General features: G+C 42.0%; 2 protein-coding genes across 4 annotated transcripts in view; both read right to left on the bottom strand.

Annotated features, from left to right (window-relative positions):
• The window catches only part of LOC310657625 (alcohol dehydrogenase 1-like), a 26763-nt gene continuing 6415 nt past the window's right edge, over window positions 1–20348 (bottom strand). Inside the window, exons 2-11 of one of the 3 annotated variants that reach the window (XM_083398575.1) lie at window positions 15017–15075; window positions 9174–9275; window positions 8051–8192; window positions 6375–6462; window positions 6044–6266; window positions 4275–4535; window positions 3754–3889; window positions 3119–3257; window positions 2066–2244; window positions 1–2034 (exon numbers count right to left, since the gene is read on the bottom strand). In XM_083398575.1, coding sequence (XP_083254701.1) covers window positions 2220–2244; window positions 3119–3257; window positions 3754–3889; window positions 4275–4535; window positions 6044–6266; window positions 6375–6462; window positions 8051–8192; window positions 9174–9275; window positions 15017–15034 — 1134 coding nt within the window. In that variant the 5' untranslated portion in view covers window positions 15035–15075 and the 3' untranslated portion in view covers window positions 1–2034; window positions 2066–2219. Of the gene's footprint in view, window positions 2035–2065; window positions 2245–3118; window positions 3258–3531; window positions 3890–4274; window positions 4536–6043; window positions 6267–6374; window positions 6463–8050; window positions 8193–9173; window positions 9276–15016; window positions 15179–20348 lie in introns of those variants that run through there. The other 2 variants (XM_083398576.1, XM_083398574.1) reach the window with 2 other exon arrangements.
• The window catches only part of LOC310657740 (uncharacterized protein), a 22796-nt gene continuing 18687 nt past the window's right edge, over window positions 16240–20348 (bottom strand). Inside the window, 2 exon segments of the mRNA XM_083398860.1 lie at window positions 16240–18342; window positions 19599–19737. Of these exon segments, the coding sequence (XP_083254986.1) occupies window positions 18318–18342; window positions 19599–19737 (164 nt within the window). The 3' untranslated portion in view covers window positions 16240–18317.

Raw genomic sequence — 20348 nt, forward strand, 5'->3', positions numbered from 1 at the left:
TGGTTGTAAAGGTCTGTTTATTCAGCTATATATGTCCTTTTTTGGCTATTAAAGCCAGTTAGTAAAGTCAGTAACAAAAAGGAAATAATTTCCATAGTGTAAGTAGCTATACCCTCCAGATTAGGGATGGGGAAGAAATCTGAATTGGTTTGCATTTCAGTGAGAAGCTGCTTCCTTCATACTTTTCGAAGGAAAAGACAATTATCCTTTGAAATTCTCACGTCTCTGAATTTTGCGATGTAGTTCTCCAACCAAGCAATGTGCACTAAAATGCATATATTAGGAGAATATACTTGAAGAAATGCATGTATCAGTCAAAAACTATATACAAAAATGAGTATATTAGGAGGAACACACACTAAAATGCTGATGAATTTTCACGAGTACTTTTTATAAAACAGCAAATTGCTGCAGAGATGTGTGGAATTCAATTTAAGAGTGAGTTTCTCTTTTGAGTTTTTCCCTTTTTCCAAACTGACGACTTCAGCCACATCTTTTACAGATGTTGTTGGACTACAACTCCCATCATCCTTGAGCCCTGGCTATGCTAGGAACAGGCACCCAACAACATCTGGAAGGCACTGCATGCATGCCCCCCCCCCACTCTTCACTAGCATGTGCTGTTACTGCTGTTGCTCTAAAAGAAAAAGCACATTACACAATTAGCAGATCATGTCTATGATGCAAAGAAGGAATTTACACACAGGCAAGTTTCCTCTGAAGTTTCTTTTGAGCCTCTACTCAATTTACAACTGGCCTTTCTCCTCAAGAGTGGGAGCCACTGCACAGAAAGTTGCAGTCAGTGCTAATGGAGAGGCCTCGCTCTTTTGGCTTGCAAGCGATGGACTCTCTACAGCTAAACTATTGCTGCTTGTTTGCTTTCTGTTGAGCTCCTGGGGAACATTTTAAAAGACTGCTCTGGGGCACCCATATATCCTAAGATGTCTGAGGAAATGAGCATGCGATTGGGTGCTGCCTACGGAGTTCCTAGTCTAATCGACCAGCCAGGATGGTGTTCATATAGGCCTTGCTGTTGTTCTTCTTGCTCTCCAAGTCAGCTGATAGTGCTGTCACCACTCATGCATACCTAGCCTGCCCCAGATGTAATGAGTCCCACTGAGATGAGAAAGAAGCATTGTCAATTGTGCCAAGGAAATGTCTTGTCAAAGGATCACATTGTAAGAATGACCCACCCGCAGGGACAAAAGGTCCAAGTATGATTAACATAAGAATCTAGGATCAGATCCTTGTTGGATCAGACTGAGGGTCCATCTAGTATAGCAGTTCTCAACTTGTGGGTCCCCAGATGTTATTGGATTACAACTCCCATCATCCCTGAGCTCTGGCCTTGCTAGCTAGGGGTGATGGGAGTTGTAGTTCAACAACATCTGGGGACCCACAGGTTGAGAAAGGCTGATCTAGTCCAATGTCCTGTTTCATACAATAGCTAACCAGATGCTTCTGGGAGATGCACAAGCAGCTCATGAAGGCAATGGGCCTCTCTTGTTGGGGCTTCTCATTAATTATGGTATTGATCTGTTATAGGCTGTATTCAGGGGTGGGTTATATTTGGAGCGATATGGTGGTATTCTTAGGGATATACTTCCCCTAAATCTGGAGGTTTCATTTAGTTATTATCCTCCGTAGCCCTAGTCAGAGAATTTGTTAGTCCAGCACTGAGTGAAAGGTCTAAAGGGTATTGGCTGCTGTGAATGGGAACCCTGATCATGCAGAAAGGGTCAAGGTCACAAGCAAACTGTATATTTAAAGCATACACAAAGCACATTGTTTCTCAATCCTGGGAACTCTAGTTTGTTAAGGGGTCTTGGTATTTGTAGCTCTGTGAGTCAATCACGATTGTTAAAGTGGTGTGCTAGTGTTTTAAATGTGTAGTGTGTTCACAATGGCTCATTGCAACAGGGGATGGTGAACTGGTTGGAAGGTTCCTAGTTGGACACCAGAGGGCTCCAGCAACATCTTAAAAGCACACGCACCCTGCATTTGCAGGCTACAATAACGGATATAAGGATGTGGCTCTGTTTATAGCTCTTAACAGTCTGTATACTGTTTCCCCTACATTTGCTTCTCAACTCTTACTGGTTGTAAACCCTCAACCATTTCAATAAAAGCTCAGTTGAATTTGGGGAGGGATGCAAATGATCTGCAGGATGGCAAGCTGTATTCAGCTGTGGCCCCTCTTGCTAGATGCTTCTGAAGGTTTAAAACAACAAAACACAGCGAATACTGAAAGAGAAAAGGGAAAACATTAATATAACTATGAGAAAGCACCCTAGCAAAATTCAGTAGACATCAGGAAATATCATAGCAACAGCCTTGACTCTGCTTGAATACTTTATGGCTAGGGCTGGCCCAAGACATTTTTTGGCCTGATTCAGAGGACAAGATGGTAGTGCCTCCCTCCCATTCCATGTTCAGAAGCTGACCAGACTGGCTACTGAATCCTATTCTGACACAGATGACGCGACTGCATCCATCATTGTGCCTAAGGACAACAGGCTAGTCCAGGGGATGTAGGTCCGTTCACATTGCACCAAAAGTTTCTGTCCTCCAGCATCTTCCCAGTGCTGTGCATCTCCTGGCATCTGCCACCTGAGGCAGCCATCTCACTCTGACTAATGTCAGGGCTGGCTCTGTTTATAGCTCTTAACAGTCTGTATACTGTCATCTGAGGCATTTTAGATTGCTTTGATGAAAGTCAAATTCTGACGTTTCCAAAGCATGTAAAAAGGAACATGAACATTTTCACCTTTCACTCTCCACCCACCATGTGAAATGTGGCAATTTCTTTTGACTTGAAAACTGACATGGAGATGAATGTTTTGGATTTGGATCAGGGAGGCCCCATTTGAAGAAGAGTGACATGGCTGGGAGGTTGGCATGATGCAAATGAACCAGCAGGAACCATGGATTGGCTCTGCTGGGGTGTTTTCACCACACTGACCTCCCAGCCTCGTCAAACTTCCATCTCACCCCTCAGCTTTTGGGTGGTCAACCAAGTGCTGCCACTCCACCATTCTTTCAGTAGATTGGAAGGAAGGAAGGAAGGAAGGAAGGAAGGAAGGAAGGAAATATAAAAAATAAAACATAGAACCCATACCTTTTTCCTGCATGTAAAAGCTCAAAGCCTTCAGCAATTTTCTCAAAGGGCAATGTGTGACTTATTAATGCATTTGTATTAAATTTATTTTTCATGTAATCAGAAACCAGTTGAGGGAGAGCATCTTTTAACTTCCAACCTGGGGTGGGGGAAATAAAAGGACATTGGATCAGCATGCAAGCTGCATGCTTATTATTTTTAAAGAACAGAAAATGTCAGGATGTGTGAGCTATAAATTACCGTAAATTTTTTTAGAAGATGAGGATAACTCCTGTTTATAAGTTAAGAAAATAAGCTTAATAGAATCAAAGGCCAATGGGATGGAGGTATTTAAGCTGAGGCTGGAAGGCCATCTATCAGGGTTGCTGTGGCTGCAGAGAAGCAGATTTCAGCTAAACATTAGGAGAAACTACCTAGTGTAGGGAAGTAGATTGGCTCAGTGGGTGATGGGCTTCGCTAGGCTGGAGGTATTTGAACAGAAGCTGAAAGGCCATCTATCTGGGATGATGTGGCTGTATCCCACTGCAGATCCTGCACTGAGGAGGGGGTTGGACTCGGTGACCTTCAATGTCCATTCCAGTTCTATGGATCAATGCAGTAGCTGCCATATATCAACAACTTTAACCAATCCACACCTCCAAGCAAGCATCCTATTAATTTCTTTCCTGTGAGGAGCAGAGTAGGGTCGATGGAGAGCTGTGATCCTGCAGGAGGTGCCCCAACAAGCACACAGGTGCCACGGCCCAAATGGCAGGATTTAAGGGCAGTGACCTGTTTGGGACACACAGAAAAATGAGGTCAGAAATGGAAATGGCATTGCAATATAAAAGCATATGAACATAATAGCCTGGTGGATCAGGCTAGTGTCCCAACTAGTTCAGCATCACAGTGGCTAACTAGATGCCTGTAGGAAGCCCCAAAACAAGACCAGAGTACAGCAATGCTCTTTCCTCCTGCATTTTCCAGCTAGTAGAATTCAGAAGCATATTGCCTCCAACCGTGAATCCTCCCTCTGTCTTCAGAATTTCCCACCTCAATCTTTTACGTAGTCCCAGCCAGGTGCATTGCTTATATAAGGAGAGATCACAGATGTGAGCCCTGGGCTGAACAGGAGAGCCAAAAAATGGGGATGTGAGCATCAAAACAGAAAACATACCGCGATGTCTGTGTGTCCAATCACTTCAAATGCGTAGTCCACACCAAGACCTGTCATCTCTACCAGAACTTCATTCATGGGCTTCTTGAAATCTTGAGGAGCAATGCATTCTGTGGCTCCTAACTCTTTGGCCTTAGTAAATTTATCTTTGTTGATGTCAATCCCAATAATCCTGGATGCTCCAGCAACTTTGCAGCCCATGACAACAGACAGTCCGACACCTCCCAAGCCAAAGATGGCACAGGTAGAGCCCGGTTCAACCTGCAAATTAATAAAAACTGCATTAGGGACTTCCCAGAACACAAGTGATGTAGCAGGATTGAGGATCTGGGAGGAAGGAAGACTGGCAGACTGGAAGAGAAGAGGCATAGAGAGACAGAACTGAGAGACACTGTGGTGTAGTGGTTACGGTGTTGGACTAGGAGCTGGAAGATCACGGTTCAGATATCCATTCTGCCATGAAGCTCACTGGGTCACCTTGGATCAGTCACTGGGAATATTGCGGGACCTAAACTAGTTGGGGTATATGCCACCTTGAGCTCCTGGAAGGAAAGATGAGATACAAAATATGTCATGGACTGGTTGGATGCAGAGGAATGTTGGGAGGAACTAGCTGGAGAATCACAAAGAGAGGAAGGCTCAGAGCCTGCGGAGTGGTGGGATAATGATGAGTGGTCACAGGGAGAAGAGGTGGTGTCAGAAGCTGAAGAAGTAACAGGGTTTAGTGAGCTGGGAAAGTTTGTGGCGCAGAGAAGTCCAGAATCAGAGGGAGAAGCTGAAGCTGGGAGGTGAGTGGTGTCAGCATCGCCCATGAGCCAGTGCCACCGACTGGTCTCATCCACTTCAGCCCTGACTGGGCCAGGCGAGCTGGGGTAGCACTTCCAGAGACCACCTTCTGCACAGGAACAGGTCAAAGAGCTGTGGACTCACAGCTTAGAGTTGTGAACACCGGATTCACTCCAACAAGAAGACAGTTGTCGCACAGCAGAGTATAGCAGAGTACAGCAGAGCATAAACGACTCGGAGAACAGCTCTGTATCTTCTTTATTCTATCTTCAACTATAATACACAACTATATACAGAGCTAAATGAGGTCTAAACGAAAAAGCTGAACTGCACTGAGTGTCTGCAGCTGCTCTTAGCAGCAACCTTATCTATACATACGATCTCTCTCTAACACTCAGTCTCTCTCTCTCCGACACTTTGATGTGAAGCTGGAGCAGAATAAGTAGACAGCAGAAACTGCACCTCCTCTCTGGAGAATCAGCAGAGAACATCAGCAGATTCTTGGATATGGGAGGGGTGAAATCTCCTCAAGTGGAGATACACCAAGAGGCAGAGATGAATCAGGCTGGTGAAGAGTCATGGGTGTCTCCCCCTCCTGCTGTGACAAGCTCCCTCCCCACTTATCTCTCAGAACCAGAAGAGGCATGAAAAGGGAGGAGAAGAGGTTAGGTTCACACAGGTACAGTCTCTGATTGCTTGAGGGAAACCCTGGAAAGGGGACTTCTGGGGAGTAAAGCTGGTGAACTAACAATGCCTGGAAAATAAGATCAAAACACAATGACCTACCCAAACAACAGCCTTTTGCTGCTTCCTTTTAGAGGTACTGTTGGGAAGCTTGACCCAGTGAGAGCAGGGAAGTTCAAGTAGCATCAGTTGGTTTTTTTTGGAAAAGTGATATCTGAAGGTGCCTCTCTTCTCTAGCAGGGAGTAAGCATACTCTTGTTTCACTTATTTGAGAAACAGAAAAGTGAATTGATTCTTACCTTGGCACAATTGACTGCGGCTCCATAGCCAGTAGAAAACCCACAGGCAAAGAGGCAGACTTTATCCAGTGGAGCATCATTGTCGATTCTTACAATGGAAACCTCAGGCATAACTGTGTATTCGGAGAATGTGCTTGTCCATAGGAAGTGGTGGATCTGTTTCCCTTTGCAGGTGAACCTGCTGGTCTTATCTGGCATCAAATTTTGAAGAGGTTCACAGAGGCTGTTTGTGAAGATTCAGACTGGTCTGTATCATAAATTGGACTAAATACTAATTTTCCATATTACTAAGAAAAACAAATCTTTAATAGAAAATGCCAGATGAACTTACTGGGACTTGAGGCAGCAGTTAGCTTTAGGACTTAAACAGCAGCCACACTCTCCACACTGGGGAATACAAAGAGGAATGACTTTGTCACCTTGTGGGAAAACAACAAGGACAAGAACAAAGTTTAAGTTCATAGGCTTATTGTTCTATTCAAAGGCCATGACAAACTTGTAGCAATAGTATTAATGAAATACAGAACATACATGCATAATGTAAGCCAACATCCCTGATGTAAGGGAGAGAAGTCACCAGAAACACAAACAAACTCAAATCCAGTTTGATTTCAGATTAAGCCTCCAAATTGCCACAACAATTTATAGTGATTTTTATCTAACCCCCTTTTCCTGATTAATTTGTAGCCAGTACACAGAGGGCCCCTTTGCACAAGGAAGCTTTTATTGTCAACCAATAAAGCCAAAGCATTTCTGCCAGGGTATACTTGCTTGCTTGTGTGAGAAACACAGTGATATTAACAAGGAATGTTGGAAAAGGAGAAATGTATTTCAGGGTTGGCATCAATGCCCAAAGGAAATCTGATGGTGGGCAAGGATCCTTAGCATATGCAATCTCTTCTCTCTCTCTCTCCCCCCCCCCCCGGCATATTTTTTTTTTAATTGAAGCTTTTCCATAATACAATACAATAAATAAAAACAAGAACAAAAGAAAGAAAAGAAAATGCAAAGTCATCTCTCAAAGGTAGCTCTTAACCCTTATCTCACACAAAAAGGACGCGGGTGGCGCTGTGGGTAAAACCTCAGCACCTAGGGCTTGCCGATCGCATGGTCGGCGGTTCGAATCCCTGCGGCGGGGTGAGCTCCTGTCTTCAGTCCCAGCTCCTGCCCACCTAGCAGTTCGAAAGCACCCCTAAGTGCAAGTAGATAAATAGGTACCGCTTTATAGCGGGGAAGGTAAACGGCGTTTCCATGTGCTGCGCTGGTGCTGGCTTGCCAGAGCAGCGATGTCACGCTGGCCACGTGACCCGGAAGTGTCTCCGGACAGCGCTGGCCCATGGCCTCTTAAGTGAGATGGGCGCACAACCCTAGAGTCGGACACGACTGGCCCGTACGGGCAGGGCTACCTTTACCTTTACCTTTTACACACAAAAAGGAGCGGACCCTCGCAGCTCTCACCTGGGAGCTTCCCTTTATCCCACCCCCGCCTCCCACCCTGGGAGCTCTTTCCTTGCCTGCCTCTCACATAGGGTCCTTCACCAACCCACAGTAGAGGACACCAAAAGGAAAACAGAAAAGGGGGGGGGGGAGAGCTTGATTTCAGATTGAACCTCCAAATCACCACAACATTTTATAGTGATTTTATCTAGCTCTTTTTTCCTAATTATTTTTTAGCCAGTGCTTAGATTGCTACTTTGTCTGTTACGAAGCTATTGGAAGAGGTATTTCAACAGAGAAACATACTATCGGGTTTGGTGGCAATGCCCAAAGGTCATTGATTTGGGACAAGGATCCTGGGGGTATGGGGTTTCTTATGATTCTGATGGGTACTTGAAGAAAGAGATTATTTCTAGTACATAATGTGATCCTACAACTCCCACCATCCCTGGCTATTGGGCCTTGATTGCTGGGGCTGATGTGTAGTCAAGCTATTTACACCATGCTTGCAAATCCTAGTGGTGTCCAATACACAGGCACTTCTGAGTTTCTGATCTGCCCCATCCTTACCTGGCTTTACAGAAGTGACTCCTGGTCCAATACTTTCAACAATTCCAGCTCCTTCGTGACCCACAATAACTGGGTAGTCTATGTTTGGAAAAATGCCTTTCAGTACATGATCATCCGTCCTACAGATCCCAGTGGCCACTATCTGCAGGGGGAATGCAAAATACTATTCCAGTACTTTCACTGCTTCCACCTAGCAAACATATTCATCAGGAACTGGCACTGAATTTTTTTGTCTCTGTCATAAACATGGGTCTCCAGGTGAACAGGAGATCATGCAGATACCCTGTTAATACAACTGCATCCCCTGATGGAGAAATAGTTTGGAAACAGTGCCCTCAAAGAATCAGGTATTCACAGAGAGGACCAGCTCACATGGGAAGTTTCAGCAAGAATGTTACCCACTTGATCTCGTTCAGATTTTACTAACTGTGATGCAAAGGACTAGCCAGAAATACATATTTGGAGGATATGATCTAAAGGCACATGAGGCTACCGCTTTGAAGAAGCTAAGCAGGACTAGCAGAAATACATATTTGGGGGATATGATCTAAAGGCACATGAGGCTACCGCTTTGAAGAAGCTAAGCAGGTCCCAGTATGGTCAAAGCATACCAGGTAAATCATCAGATGGTATTACAATATGGTAAAATTGTGCGTGGGTTGACTTATTTCAGACTGCAGCTGTGGCATGATTCAGGGGCTGGAGTCATATCACTGGATAATCTTTGTATGAAAGATAACAGGGAGAATCTTTCACTGTTAATCTTGTTTGAACTTGCTCGGAGCTTTTGGATATGCATTGCTTCTTATTGCTGTGTAAGTTTCAAATGCAATCACACCAAAACTATTGCTGAAATTCTGCACAAATCTGATTGAGAATTTTGCAGGATCTTTCTTCTTTTGCATGGAGTCCATTCAGTTCTGCCAAGAGCTGCCTTGTCAATAGACACTGGTGAGGAAAGAATAACTTCTGAGTTTTAAGTATAAGTCTTCCAGAACCATTCCTCCACCACTCAAGACCCCCCTATCCAAGCTTTCAGAGTTTAGGCACAAGATCCTCAGCCACTACAGTCATAATTCACAATGAATGAAAGCACCTTCTCTTTTGGAATAATATATTTTACCTTCACTCGAATTTCATGACTTCTTGGTGGTGCAACCTCCACCTCCTCCACAGAAGGCATTTGGCCAACTTCCCAGATGATTGCAGCTTTGCATTTAATCACCTGTGGAAATGGAGTTAATGAAAACAAGATCAAAGATGATTTCAAAGGCAGGACAATATGGGAGGAGGCTTTCCCTCAGATATTAGGTCCCAAGCCACTGAGGACTTAAAATCTAAGCCCCAGCAGAGATCAGTTGTCCTCATCCTGTGCTATTATTTCCAAAACAGCAGGTTTTGCTGCCATTTTACACTTCTTTTTAGCATCTGTGTGACAGTTTTTTGTTCCTTTTAAAAGTGATGGTGCATTCATAGTTTTCCTGAGTTCAAATGTGAGATTGGAGGAGAGACACAGTCTGGCCAACTTTCCCCCCACCTACATTCTGTGTGCTGTTTTGAAAGATGATAACAAAACAAACACATCAGAAAACAAGGAGAGTGATTTCCTCGGTCTCCACCTCTGTCCTCTCCGCACCCAACCCCTGCAATATAACAACTGCATCCCATCCTGCCGCCTCCAATCTCTGGTTCTGTTTGGATAAGCTAATCCAAACTAAACATTTGTATTCCACTACTGCTGCAAACTACAGAAAAAGGGGAAATAAGAAATGGAATTGTAGTGATATGTAGAGCATAAGGCCAGCTAAACAAAAAGGAGAAAGTAAGGAACAATAATGTCACAGGAAACTCAAGACATTATGCATTTGCGTTTTTTCATCTGTGGAAATGAAGCCAATCAAAACAGGTCAGAGATGAATTTCACAGTGTACCTTATAATGATTCAATTAAGATTGCAACCTTAGAGTTGCTGTAGTCAGCATGGAGATTGCCACTTTCACTCTACAGCTGGAGTGCGCAACCTTGGCCCCAAGGCCTTATTTCAAAATTGCTCTGTATATTATCAGTTCAGACTGCTGCCAAGAATAATCTCTCCCTCTTCCAACAAGACATTATGTATTTGCTCAGTTTGCAGCCTGGCTCGCCCTAACAGCTTGGGGTACGTACAGTGGTTGCCTGGACTATGCTAAACCATTGGTCCATCTATTCCAGCGAGAGAGCAGGGCCACTGGCATAATCCAGCAGGCTTGTCTTATGTTCTTAGTTACCACTCTTCAACCCATCCACTTGAATATAGCTATTCGGTCTTCATACAATCCAGTCTCTGCCCTCCACCTCAAAATAGCCACTCAAAATAAATAGATACAGTATAGAAGATGCTCAGATAATAATAATAATAATAATAATAATAATAATAATAATAATAATAACTCATTACCTGCACTACACTAGCAGGTCCCAGGTGCGTTACAACCATTGAAAATTAAAAAGCAGAGATCCCTGCCAAATACCCTCTGCAATTTCTACACAAAACTTTTGTTGCCTCAATCTTACATGTGTTTGCTCATAAGTAAGTCCCATTGTGTTCAATGGGACTAACTTCCTAGTAAGTATGTTTGGGACTGCAGCCTTGCTGTGAACTAGGTTGTACACCCAGAAATGTGCACAACAGAAGTGCTTGTCTTTGTCACTGTTTCCGTTTTGGTGCAGTTTGCCATATACTACATTATTTGAGTCACTGTTGGCTATTTAACATAATTTATGTATCTGTTGTGGGCTTCAAAAACAACAACATGGCGCCATTGCCACTCTTAAGCGAACAAGGCAGAAGTTCATGGTGAGCTTAGGTACCTCTTTTGTAGAAAAATGGCACTGGAGTGAATACTGATTGTTTTCATTGGATTGCAATGGATCATATTCACTGGATTGATTTCCAGCCTGGATATGGCACAAACTTGCAAACAGTTGCAAATTCTGCTTCTGTTTTGGAGAGAATTCTCCGACTTCCCTACTGGATTCTGATTTCATGCTTCACCCTGTTGTTGCTGATGAAATCTCAACAAGTGCTTCGTTGTCGAAGTTTTCCACAATGGGATATAGGTACGAATTAGTTTGATACAACAACCATGAAGCATGGGCATAGCCAGGATTTATGTTGGGGATGGCAGGCTCTGTTAGAATTCCTGCTCCGTGATTGCAGTCATGGAATTGTTGTTTTTCACATGACGTGGTATGTTTTGACTCCACAGAGTGGGAAGTGATGAAGACAGGATGTTTGTGTTATTGTGTTCCGTGAAGTGGGACTATTGTCCTTTGTTCTTTCTCTCTTTGCTGTCTGATGCTAGAGAGAGAGGGAGCCATGTTGCAGTGCTCCGTGTGTATTTATATGTAAATAAAGTAGATTAGCCAAAATGCTGAGGTCTGTCATGCGAACTGCAAAGACTCTGAGGATCCCTAAGTGTGCTGATGTCTGTTGGCATCGTTCGCTGTGATTTTCGGGCTGAAGAAAGCTTTTGAAGCTCCCGAACATTCAACCAGGAGGGAGAGAACATGCCAGTCAGGCATGTGTCTCTGCCAGGGTCCTACTCGAATGTAGAACAAGCTCCTGACAGGCTTCATGTTACAGGGGGCAGAACCTCAGTTAGTTAAGTATTTTTATTGATTTACTTGATGGGGGGGGCAGCTGCCCCCTTACCCTCCTTGGCTACGCCCATGCCCGGAAGCCCTTTGCTGTGTATCTGTTCCCCTCACCAGTTTTGAGCCTTCTGTTTTGTGCCCTTAGGCTTCATTCATATTAAAGAAACACCAAAAATGGGAATTTGGGTATTATAGGAGACTGCACTGTCATAAAACCAGGGTGGATTTAATTTAAATCAAATTGATTTAAATCACTATTCAGTAAGACTTGATTTAAATCATTTTTTTTTTTAAACAGAAAGACTCATACTTTCTTGTATAATCTTAGTATTTACAACCAGATGAAGGTTTCATTTTTGGAATAATAAATTTTCAGAGTAGTTTTTACAGTTATATTAAAAATTACTGATTTGGTTATACTATTAGAAATACATAGACAGATAATTATAAAATTATTGTGTGGTTTAATAAGTTAACTGTTTATATTTGGACAACTTTTCTGCTGCTTTATTGGAAGGAGAATAATACTCATTTCCTTAATAACAATTGAAACTATTTATTTAACTAAAACAATAACATTATAGCATATGTATCCATGTTTGTTAACTGATGTGGTTAAGCAATTTTTTTAAAAAAAACCCTCAGACTGAGTTTTAGCACACATGAAAAACTTAAAACAAATCCTTATTTCCTGATGAATAGCCTTTGGATTATAATGTAGCTTAAATAGAAAACTATCTTTAGAAACTATCTTTATTTTAAAAATCCGATTTAAATTTTAAAAAATCTTTTTTTTTTTTTGAAAAAAAAATCATTGATTTTTATCCACCCTGCATAAAACTGTGTGTAGTTCGTGATAAGCTGTGGATTCTTGCATGACTGTTACACCACAAGCTGCTATAAAAGTCTCTCCTCGAAATACAGCTCTTCTGAGCTGTTTACCGCTAACAGCAGCCTTTTCTGAATCTCTGCCTCCACAATAACTACATAGTTATTGTGGTATGCAGTTAATATACCAGAACAGTCAAGGTCCACACCCAGTTCTTTCATTTATAATGCATTTTATAAGGCATTTTAATAGTACATAAGTTGCATCATTTAATCCCCATTTAATGAAGAATAGTTTCTGCCATGTATGGTTAACGTGGGGATTATTCCCGATGTTAACTTGCAACACCTCAGGTGAGATTTGTAGCCCTGTTTCCAGGTAGTATCCCATCACAGGTTGCAGGTAGAGGCTTGCTTGACTCCTCCTCTGTACAAAACATTCCTGGCATCTTCAAAACAGGTGTGTAGGGCATGGGGAAGGAATTTGATCCTGTTTCCATTTTAATAAGAAATTACCTAACTAATTAGGACTCAATTAACCGAAACACAGCTGTTTGAATTTTGTGCTTTTTTTTCATTTTGCAGTGCTGTTTTCCAATCGAAAAAAGGTGTACAAAAATGCAACTATTAGGAGGGAATGTGCATTAAAAATTATTCATAGATATGTGTGTGTGTGTGTGTGTGTGTGTAAGTGTAAAAAATAGTTCACTATATTTGGGCAAATTGTTTGCAAAAAGATTAGTCAAATCTGCATACATAGATGTGTTTATTAGGAAAAAAATGCACTGAAACACTGACAAATTGTCATGAGGATTTTTTTTTTAAATCACAAATTGCTACATAAATGTGGAGAACTGAATTTCTGCTGGAAAAAAGATAAACACAGAGAAAAGAAACAGCCAGTTTTGTTTGCCTCTACTGACATCTAGTCCAATATAACATGTCCCTTGCTGTTCTGTGCTATAAATCGGAAACCTTTTGATAGATATAGATATAGATATAGTACACACACACACACACACACACACACACATACAAAGAGAGAGGGATCAGTAAAGATAAATGTGTTTCTGGTATAATGCCTTAAAGTTTGCAAGGGTGAGAGACATCAGCTCCAAATACAAAACCAGTTGTCATATCTCACTTCTGCAAATTGTTTCCCCCTTACATTGTGCTAGAAGGGCCATGAGGGGGATGCAACACCTGCACTTCATGTTGGCATACTTGTTGTAACATGCAAAGCTGTCCAAAGGTTCATGTCTTATTTCTCCCTTTAATATGAAGAACGCTGTGTTTCTTTGAAATGGTGCACACTTATATCTCCAAGACATATGAACGTGCATAAAACACTTCATCCGTTTAGAATCAGGAATGTCACAAAGCTCATAATGGAGATATTTAAGGAGCTCCCTTATACAGTGGTACCTCGGGTTACAGACACTTCAGGTTACAAACGCTTCAGGTTACAGACTCTGCTAACCCAGAAATAGTACCTCGGGTTAAGAACTTTGCCTCAGGATGAGAACAGAAATTGTGCTCCTGCGGCACAGCGGCAGCAGCGGGAGGCCCCATTAGCTAAAGTGGTACCTCAGGTTAAGAACAGTTTCAGGTTAAGAATGGACCTCCAGAACGAATTAAGTTCTTAACCCAAGGTACCACTGTACTGAGTTGTATGGCAATCTCTCTTGTTATGATACTGCCGGCAGGTATCACATCTGGCTGACTGCTCCTTTCTACTCTCCTACTTGAAATTCTTTAAACAGGGCACCTGAGTCAGACTATGACCTACGGCATAGTACAACTCTAAGCTTTTTCATCACACTTTACAGAGTTTAATTTCCACCGCAGATGGGAGATAAAAATACTGACGTGTAAATCAAACTAGAGAGTATGCTTTCTGAGGCAAAAGGCCAAGAATATTTGCATAATTGAAAAACGGAGTCTTCTTATGCACTGATGCAATTAGATGCAAGACAGTGTCAAACAACATATGCTGCTGGGAACACTGTAATTATATATATATGCATCATTATACAGATGACAGGTTTCTTATCAAAATAAGTTGGTAAGGTTTGTAAAAATATTTTATCTCTATATATGTAATGGATTATTTAAAAATAGTAACTTGGGTAAAGCTTGTAGATTCCATACATGAGCCTGCCAGTTGTGGTTGAGGCAACCTTTAAATCCAGAACTTCTTCCTTTATTATTTAACGCCTACACAATAACATCCTGCTCTTTGTCTCCTCCGCGTATATCAAGCAGGCTCATGTTTGGAATCTACAAGTAGGAGATAAGTTTTTCCAGCTTGGTCTTTGCAGCTGCGAAGTGAATTTGCAAAAATAAAAATCAGAGGAGGTGTCTCTGCTTTGGCAATGGGGATGTAGCAACACTTAGCTCTTTCCTCTTCAAAGCAATGTAGCATCTGTGCAAATGCAAACATTAGCATGTTGTGTTTAGATAGATTTAGATAGACTGAGCCATAAAAACAGTCTTCCTTACCTTTCCTGCAGTTGCCATATGTCTGGATCGTGACTTTCAGTCTTCCCACAAGTTTACTTCTTTACAAAGGATTTCTTGCTTATCACTGCTTGCCTAATGCAAGAACATATACACAGAGTACTATTTCTACCACACACACACACACTGAGTGTGTTATCTATGATAGGCCATCTGGGAAAGGGGAGGGGCCATTTCCAGCTGGCATTAAAAGTTCTTTCCTTCTTGGCAGATATTTAGCTTAAATCAAATCCCCCTAGAGCTGCCATCTAAAGTTAACTATTAAGAGCTAGCACAATATTGGATCCAAAAAGAAAAAGGTCAGCTCAGTTACAGATTTTTTGACTAAGAACTTGTACATACTAGTAAAAATCATTCTGGTCCGTGTTCGCTTTCTCAAATTATTTATATAAAATAGAGCATAATCACACACAGTGCGTTTACTCAGATGCTAAAAACCCTTAGGGTCAAAACTGGGGAGAAATTCCATTACAAGTTTTTGAAGAATATCTGTTAGTTTTGTTCTCATGCCAACTCTCTCATGCCATCACGAATCTCTCTCTCTCTCTCCTTCTCCCTCCCTCCCCCTATCTATTTCCCATGGCTGTGTGTATACAGAGTGAATCACATTTAAGTGGAGGGGATGCCTGTAGTGAATGCAGTTCTTGCACCTCATTTGCAATGCTTCCTCCCACTTGCGTAGTTTCCCCCTTTTCTGACTGGTCTCCAGCTAAAATTTCTAGTGTAGATATAGCCCCTGCCCCTGCCTGGGCACCTGGACAGAAGCAACTCCTTCCAAATCCCTTTAACAGGATACCCCTGAGCTCTGGAGAGGCAAGCAGATGTCTAAGCTGCCAAAGTTGTGACAATTGCTATGAGGTAGGCAAAACCATCAGAGAAGGCCAATTAGACCGATGGACAAATTCCTGCCCGGCCTTGAATATGGCAACCAGCAAAGTCCATTGCAAGGTCAAGCACAGCACACACAGCACACAAAGCATAACAAATAGGGAGGGTGGGTAGGAGATCTGACCAGAAACTGTGTGGGGTGGTGGAGGCTGCTGGTAATTTATACCCAGAGGGTGGACCAGAGAAAACCTGCTGGCTCAGTCTGTTGTAAACAAAATCTGCCCTTTTTCCCTTATGGGGTATCCAAGAGCCTGTATAGAGTCCTTATGTGGGTTCCCTATTGGTAGGCGAAAGTAACAGCGGCCAAACAGAGAATCCTGAGAAGCAAAGCGGCTAGTAAGCCTGAACTTTATTGATCTGTTGCAACAGGGTGCTCCCCTCACACGCAGGAAAGGAGGAGGACCCAGAACAAAGGTGTGCCTGCCCTTATATAGACATTTTAAATTCCCTGCCCTGGAGCTCAAGACCACCCCTCCATACATCATACATACATCACAGAAGGGGTAACCCAAGACCACCCCCCCCCACAAACATCATACCTACATCACAGAAAAGGTGGTTCACAACAGAAATTTGAATGTTGTTTTTCCTGTCTGCCAGGTTATCTGATAATGCCTTATCTGATTGCCTTTCCTGGTAGTCTGTCACCCTTTGAAATGGTGATTACTCATTCCTGAGACAATGGGAAGGCTCCCTGACCCCCTCCCTCCTTGCAGAGAAAACATTTGGTCAGCTTGGGAGTCAAAATGGTTTCAGGTCGGTCTTCCTGCGTTGATCTATGTATGTGCTTGGTTGGTACATTTATGAACATTTATTATATATATATAAGACCTTAAATTTTATTATTAGAAGTTGGGCCCACCCCTCAGGAGGAGCCAGCCTTGCACCCTGCCCGTGACTGGCCAATTTGTGGGCAGGCTACAAATCCGACTTCCTGACTGGCGCGAGAACCCTTTTCGAGGTCACGGTGGCCAGGAAAATCTCCAGAGCAGACGTTAACTGTTGGGTCATGGCAGGGGTGCCGCCTGACGAAAGAGGGTGAGCGAATTTGTGCCAAGGAGATGTCTTGTTGAAGGGCCACATTGTAAGAACAACAGGGGGTAAAAGCAGCTGCACCTTGTATTGTATGCAAGTTACAATAATGTATATAAGGGTTAAATGTTTCCCCTGCATTTGCTTCTCTTATTGGTTGTAAACCCTCAACCATTTCAATAAAAGCTCAGTTGAATTTTGGAATGGATGCAAATGATTTGCAGGATGGCAAGCTGTATTCAGCTGATGCCCCTCTTACTAGATGCTTGTGGAAGTTTAAAACAACACGGTGAATACTGAGAAGGAAATGGGAAAACATTCATGTAAATATAAGAAAGCACCCTAGCAACATTCAATAGACATCAGGAGAGATCATAGCAACAACCTTGACTCTGCTTGGAGACTTAAAAAAAAAAAAAAGGAATCAGGCCTTTATTTATGAAACTGCACAAATTCAGCTACACAGATAAAATAATCACCTTGATAGACAGTAAAGTATTTTCTGTTGTATGACTCCCCATTGTATTTTATAAAATTTTCAAAAATTTCACATATACATTCCAATACATAAAACAAAAGAAATAATTATTATCGACTTCTCATCCCATTTTTCACAGTGTTTTTTATTTTACCCCTTAACTCCTTGCTCTTATACAATAACAACAATACAATAATCTCTAATTCCTTCTTTTGCTCGTGGTTCAAATCCTGCTCGCAAATTCACCATACTATAATATTTCTTTAAATAGTCCGAAAAAGGCTTCAGTTCTTCCACAAAACAGTACTCATTCTCTTTTTTTAAGCTGTTTGCTTTGCTGATTCTGCATAGTCCATCACTTATCCATTCTTCTTTGGTGCGAACCTCTTCTTCCTTCCATTTTTGTGCACAACGAATCCTAACTGCTGTCGTTACATACATAAACAGCTTAATCATCTTTTTGTAACTTCTGTCCCTATGATCCCTAAGAGAAAAGCATCAGGTTTTTTTGTATGATCACTTTAAACATCTTTTTTATCTCGCCGTATATCATTTCCCAAAATATCCTCACTTTCTTACAAGTCCACTCTATAAAAAAGATCCATCTACTTGAGGAACCTTCTTATACATTTTAGACAATTTGTTAGGTGTTAGATACCATCTATACATCATTTTTATATAATTCTCTTTTAAAGCACATCAAGCAGTAAATTTCATGTCAATTTTCCACAGCTTTTCCAATATATTCATTTATATATTATGTCCTAAATCTTTAGCCCACTGCATCGTTGCTGACTTAACCCTCAACCATTTCTGTTGAATTTGGAGAGGGATGCAAAGGTACTTATCCAGCTGAGGCCCCTTTTACTAGTTGCTCCTGGAAGTTTAAAACAACAAAATGCAGCGAATACTGAAAGAGAAAAGGCGAAACATTAATATAAGTACAAGAAAGCACCCTAGCAACATTTAGTAGACATCAAAAGAGATCATAGCAATAACCATGACTCTGCTTGGAAAATCTAAAGCCTGTCCAATAGATTTTGTGACCTCAGTCAAAGTACAGGATGGCACCCCCTCCCTCCAATTTGACCAGAAGCTGACCAGACTGATCACTGAATACTATTTTGATTGAGGAATACCATTGTGCCTGAGGAAAACAGGTTAGCCTAGGGGACACGGCATTTCACGTTGCACCAAAATTCATGTCCTCTGCCTAACGATAGGGCCGGCTCTGCTTAAAGTTCTTAAGACATGTGTTGCGATTCTGTATGCTGCCAACTGGAGTATTTTAGATTGGTTTGATCAAAGTCCAATTCTGACATTTCCAAAGCACTCACAGGGTGCCTTTGGACCAGTCACTATTTCCCAACTTAACCTACTGCACAAGGCTGTTGTGAGGGTAAAAATAAACCACAACAATATCATTGGAGGCAGTAGCAGACAGCATGGCGGTGGTGGGGGCAACATTCCATGGGCCTCTTAACAGTTGAGTTGCAGCTGCTTACTGAAGCAGTTTCAGCTTAGTGGCAGAACATCTAATTTGCATGCAGAAAGTTCCAGGTTTTATCCCTAGGTAGGGACGGGAGGGTCCCTACTCTGAAATCCTGGGGGGCTTCTGCCAATCAGTCTAGACCAGGGTTTCCTAAACTTGTGTCTCCAGCTGTTTTGGGACTACAACTCCCATCATTCCCAGCTTACAAGACCAGTGGTCAAGGATGATGGGAAATGTAGTCCAAAAACAGCTAGAGACACAAGTTTGGGAAACCCTGCTCTAGACAGTACAGTGGTACCTCGTGTTACATACGCTTCAAGTTACAAATGCTTCCCATCCAGAACGAATTAAGTTCTTAACCCGAGGTACCACTGTACTGAGCTAAAAGACTACTGGTCTGCCTTAGTATAAGGCAGCTTCTTATGTTTTAAGGAGAGGGAGAAGAATGAGATGGTTGGGAAGTTGGCATGATGCAAATGCACTAGTAGAATCACTGGATTGGTTCTGCTGGGGTGTTTTCACCACACTGACCTCCCAGCCTCCTCGACCTTCCGCCTCACCCCATAACTATCGGGAGGTCAACCAAGTGTTGCCACCCTATCATTCTATCTGCTACTGATTGGAAGAAAGGAAATGTAAGAATGAAAAAATAAAATAAAAAATAGAACACATACCTTTTTCCTGCAAGTAAAAGCTCAAAGCCTTTGGTGATTTTATCAAAAGGCAATGTTTGAGTAATTAATGCATCCATATTAAATTTCTTGTTCATGTAATCAGAAACTAGTTTAGGGACAGCATCTTTTAACTTCCAACCTGGGGAAGGAGAAATAAAAGAACACTGGATTAGTCAGCAAGCTTGATTATGATTATTTTCAAAGAATATAAAATGTTAGGATGTGTGAACTTTATTAAAAAAAATTTTTACAAGATGAATATAACTCCTGTTTATGTTAACAATGTAAGATTAGTAGAATCAAAAGCCAATGGGATGGAAAGGAAGGACAGAAAATGCTTTTAAAATAAATAAAGACTGCCCCCAAATTTAGTCTGCATACCTATTATGTCCACCAACACTTTCCCACACTATCCATCAACCTCATATTTGGGTTCCTCACTTGCACAGATTTCAATAGGTCTTCAGACATTGCATTGGCAAGTCACCATATAAATGGGTCTAGGCACCCATTTTGAAACCTCTAGATTTCACTTACATTATTTTGCTGCCCACCAATAAGGATGGCAACTTTCACTAGAGGTTTTTAAGCAGAGGTTGGATGGATGTTTTAGCTGAGTTTCCTGCAGTACAGGAGGTTGGACCCTTGGGGTCCCTTCCAAATCTACAATTCTCTGTTACTCCATTGGGCAGAACTAGGATCAGTGGGGGAAATCGCAGGGAAGCAGATTTCAGATAAACATCAGGAGAA

Source organism: Podarcis tiliguerta (assembly GCF_965153285.1).
Source record: "Podarcis tiliguerta genome assembly, chromosome: 9".
Taxonomy (NCBI): Eukaryota; Metazoa; Chordata; class Lepidosauria; order Squamata; family Lacertidae; genus Podarcis; species Podarcis tiliguerta.